The following is a 4,310-nucleotide window of genomic DNA, read 5'->3' on the forward strand; positions in this document are numbered from 1 at the left end:
TGTATATAGCGAGGTTCAAACAGTCACAAGTGCTATATAGTCTATAGCTACTTACTAATATGTTCATGGAAGTCGGCCAATCAGGAGAGGATTACGACAATTGCTCAATACACTCACACACACACACACACACACACACACACACACACACACACACACACACACACACACACACACACACACACACACACACACAAAATGTAAAAAAAAGACATTTTCGGCATATCCATCACCCACGTCTCCCGCAGATTAAATTAAAGAAATGTATGGCCTAGTTTATGTAGCCCTCCCCTTGGTCGCCCACATCTCCCGTTCCCCACATTAATTCTGTTTAGTCTTCCCCTCACCCTCATCCTCACCCTCACCCTGCCCGCCCACGTCCGCTTCCTCGTGGCTAAATTCTCGCCGCGTGTCCGCTTAAAATCTACAAGTTTTCAGCTCTCGTGGGCAGCTGCGTGAAGGCGTGTGTATTTATAGAAGGTCTCAGCTACATGACGAGAGAGAGAGAGAGAGAGAGAGAGAGAGAGAGAGAGAGAGAGAGAGAGAGCTTTCCTTACCAGGTAGTTCATATAGGAACAGAAAGCTGACTAAACAACACACACACACACACACACACACACACACACACACACACACACACACACACACACACACACACGTAAAGACGAGCATCGGTCTAATTTTGGAGCACCCCTGAATGGCCTCTAAAACTCGGGGGAGGTGGAGTAAGGCTATTAATTATATTTATTTCTTGTCATCATGTGAGAGAGAGAGAGAGAGAGAGAGAGAGAGAGAGAGAGAGAGAGAGAGAGAGAGAGAGAGAGAGAGAGAGAGAGAGTATATTCAGCGGATGGTCAGTACTTACGTAAGACGGTCATTTCCCCCGTGACTGCCTCCTTCAAGAAGCTTGGGTGTTCCGCCATCACCTCGCAAAGGTAATTCCCCGAGGCCGAGGGCTTGAGACGGGAGAGAGAGAGCGTCACCCGTTGGTCGCTGCGGAACATCTCCTGACGGTTGGCAAAGGACACAGGTGGTCGGACAGGACACTAAGCACGTCACCAACACACGACTATACATATCGGTTTCTGTTATTAAGTGAGGTTTTCGATTTGCATCAGAACAAACAAAACAATAGGATTTGCAAGGACAAGGAAAAGAAGCTACAAAACAGATATATTAATGAATGACAGTCTGCCTTTCAAAGAGTCGTTTGTGGGAAGGAGAGAAAAGATCCCCCCAGCTTCCTTTTAGACAGGCAAGCATAATGTAGCTGCGCAATTTTTCACTGACGTGGTAACACAATCAATCACCTTCCTTGCACACTTGTCCTTACCGCTACTAGGAAGTCACCGGAGGACTGGTCGCTGATGGCATGTGCTCTCTCGGTGGGGACAAAGCGATAAAACTCAGTGCCGTTGTGATACCACTTGACTGAATAGACAGGAGTTCCAATCAGATGGAAGGAGCATCCAAGGGTAGCCTCCCCGCCCGTCACTGCGTAGGATGGCACCTCCACCGCCACTTGCAGCGATACCGAGCTCTCTGCATCGAAGACACTATACTTGCGCTATATGCATGGCACAAGACACACCAACACACGACACGCCACTCTGTATGCATGTGCTCGAGAGAGAGAGAGAGAGAGAGAGAGAGAGAGAGAGAGAGAGAGAGAGAGAGATGGTGGAGAATTAAACGTGAAACATATTTTTATGAAGGTTTCGCCTAAGTTGTCACAGATCTTTATAACAAGCAAAAAAAAAAAAAAAAAGGAAAGAAAGCAGATTTGAGAGAATTTTCTGAAGGTATTTTCTATACATCTATTGTACACAAAAGGTGTTGGTTGTAATCAATGATAATGCATTTAGTACTCTCTCTCTCTCTCTCTCTCTCTCTCTCTCTCTCTCTCTGATGATGATGAACAGAAACAAGCCATAATTGTCTCAACTCTATGTGCAACACTGGTTACCCAGACGTGGAGTTCATGGTTAGGTTTCAGAGGCAAATCGTTTCTGTTTGTTGTTGTTGTTGTTGTTGTTGTTGTGTGTGTATCACAATTCCATTCTCAGATGAAGTGCTTATTTTTTTTGGAGCACGCCACAGCTACAAAATAAGTGGAGTTACAGTCAGCAGCTCTGGCATCGCTCGTACACAGCGTTGGTTAGATTGCTCAGACTGTTGTTTTATTTATTTTTGTTTCACATGTTGATGAAGCGGCTGCCACACACTATCCCTAGTATCTCTGAGTATGACTTTCTCTCCTGTTTAATGAACACTGTTTGTACAAAGCGAGAGTGCGAGTGGCGCCGTTGTCCGTCAGCCACGGTTCAAGTGAGTCATTGCTTCGTGACTTCCCGAGATTTACCTTTCACAAGCCTTGTTTTGGACGGCAATGCATGGTGAGAAGCTCTTCGAAAGTGACGCGTTTCAATTTTCTCCTCAAAATCTTCCAGCAATTTATTCCCCTAAATATTTAGTTAATTCCTCACATCCTGATTTTCCTCTCTTTATCCTGATAGCTCCGTGATCAATCAATTCAGTATCATCTTGTATCTCAAGAGAATATGGAGACATGTTCGAATCACTACCGACCACCACTTGATGTGATCGCAGCGACTCGGTTGTCACAAACCTGCATGGTTATCATTATCGTCTTGCACCTGTACACACTGCGGGAGAAAAGTCATATACAGGACACACCACTACTATTTTAGCAACACTACAGCACTGTTCTCCTCCCAATGTTTTGATTGACCACAAATCTCAGTTAGGATTAAACTACATATGAGTGACCCTACAGCGCAACTCAACGACTTCACGGTGAGTACAACACCCCACTTACTTCTTCTTCCCTCCAAGTGCTCGCGAATCATGCTCGTCCGGTGAACTTCGTTACATGTGATCGTGGTTATTGATGGGTCTATAGAGATCTCGTTAGATTTAAGTCGATATGGTTCAGGTGTCTATGCGGCAGACGCGTTCTTAAAGGTCTCAGTCTCTCATCTCTCACCGCATATTGTGTACCAAGATTTAGAGAAAGTTAAAAAAGTTTCCAAGTTTGTTTTCATGACTCAGTTGACAATTTACTAAGGACTCTGCGTTATCAATAAGAAAGAAACTCTCATGAGACTACGGTCATAATCCATACACTGAAATAATCAGATTCTAACTCCATAAAATTTGTAAAAGGGTATTAGGAATTCAAAGCTTGTTCAGTCCTTTTTTTTCTCACATAGGTTTTGTGATTTTTGCTCTTCCTGCGTTGAATCCTTTTTGATGTCCACACTGAAGACAGAAGAGATAGAGAGATATCAGAGAATTGAGGCTAGAGGGACCTACAGAATTCTTGCTGAGCGTCAGTTACTGTCAAGAACATTAAATTTATTGTCCAGGAAGGGTAATCTAACTGGTGATCACGAAGCTTATTGATACTTATTAATTCCAAAGAGGGATGACAGACACCAACCCTCTTGGTCTGACGTGATCATATACATCCTTTTTATCAACTCGTAGTAATTATCCTGATGCTAAGTGTGTGTGTGTGTGTGTGTGCGTGTGTGTGTGTGTGTGTGTGTGTGTGTGTGTGTGTGTGTGTGTGTGTGTGTTGTGTGTGTGTGTTGTGTGTGTGCGCGCGTGTGTGTGTGTGTGTGTATTTACCTAGTTGTAGTTTTACAGGGCCTGGGGTTTATGCTCGTGTGGCCCCGTCTCCATATCTACACTTATCCAATTTTTCTTTAAAACTATGCACACTCGTTGCTGACACCACTTCCTCATCGTGTGTGTGTGTGTGTGTGTGTGTGTGTGTGTGTGTGTGTGTGTGTGTGTGTGTGTGTGAGAGAGAGAGAGAGAGAGAGAGAGAGAGAGAGAGATATTCACGTCTCCCAAAAAAGTGTGTGGGCGATGGCAGAATGATGATGATGATGGCACAACTGTCTCGCCGAAAGTGGAAAGTGTAGTTATGTAAGTAGCTGCTTCATACTCACCACCTCTGCACACATCGAAGGCTATATACCACACGCAGAGGAAGAAGGCGAGTGGCGATGTCATGTTTGTCACCTCCCTCTCTGTGTCAAACTCCACACAACCAAACGAACTCGGAAAGTGTCACTCGCTACTGCTAATACGTAGTAACATTGACCATCTACCACGTCGTGCAGAGTACACTGTAGGCAGGATTTGTTAACTGGTAAACACAACAAACAGATCACCAAGCTTGTCCTCTATCGGCACGTGAGAAGGAGATCCAGCGTGCGGGGCCCTACCTTCCTCCGCCCGTGCCACCAACGCCAGACTGAACCCAGCTAGCTACGTCT

General features: G+C 45.0%; 1 protein-coding gene across 1 annotated transcript in view; it reads right to left on the minus strand.

Annotated features, from left to right (window-relative positions):
- The window catches only part of LOC123515048, an 11,753-nt gene extending 7,443 nt beyond the window's left edge, over positions 1–4,310 (minus strand). Inside the window, exons 1-3 of the mRNA XM_045273440.1 lie at positions 3,981–4,310; positions 1,334–1,542; positions 866–1,007 (exon numbers count right to left, since the gene is read on the minus strand). Of these exons, the coding sequence (XP_045129375.1) occupies positions 866–1,007; positions 1,334–1,542; positions 3,981–4,044 (415 nt within the window). The 5' untranslated portion in view covers positions 4,045–4,310. The remainder of the gene's footprint in view (positions 1–865; positions 1,008–1,333; positions 1,543–3,980) is intronic.

The sequence above is a fragment of the Portunus trituberculatus genome, chromosome 38, assembly GCF_017591435.1.
Source record: "Portunus trituberculatus isolate SZX2019 chromosome 38, ASM1759143v1, whole genome shotgun sequence".
Classification (NCBI taxonomy): Eukaryota; Metazoa; Arthropoda; class Malacostraca; order Decapoda; family Portunidae; genus Portunus; species Portunus trituberculatus.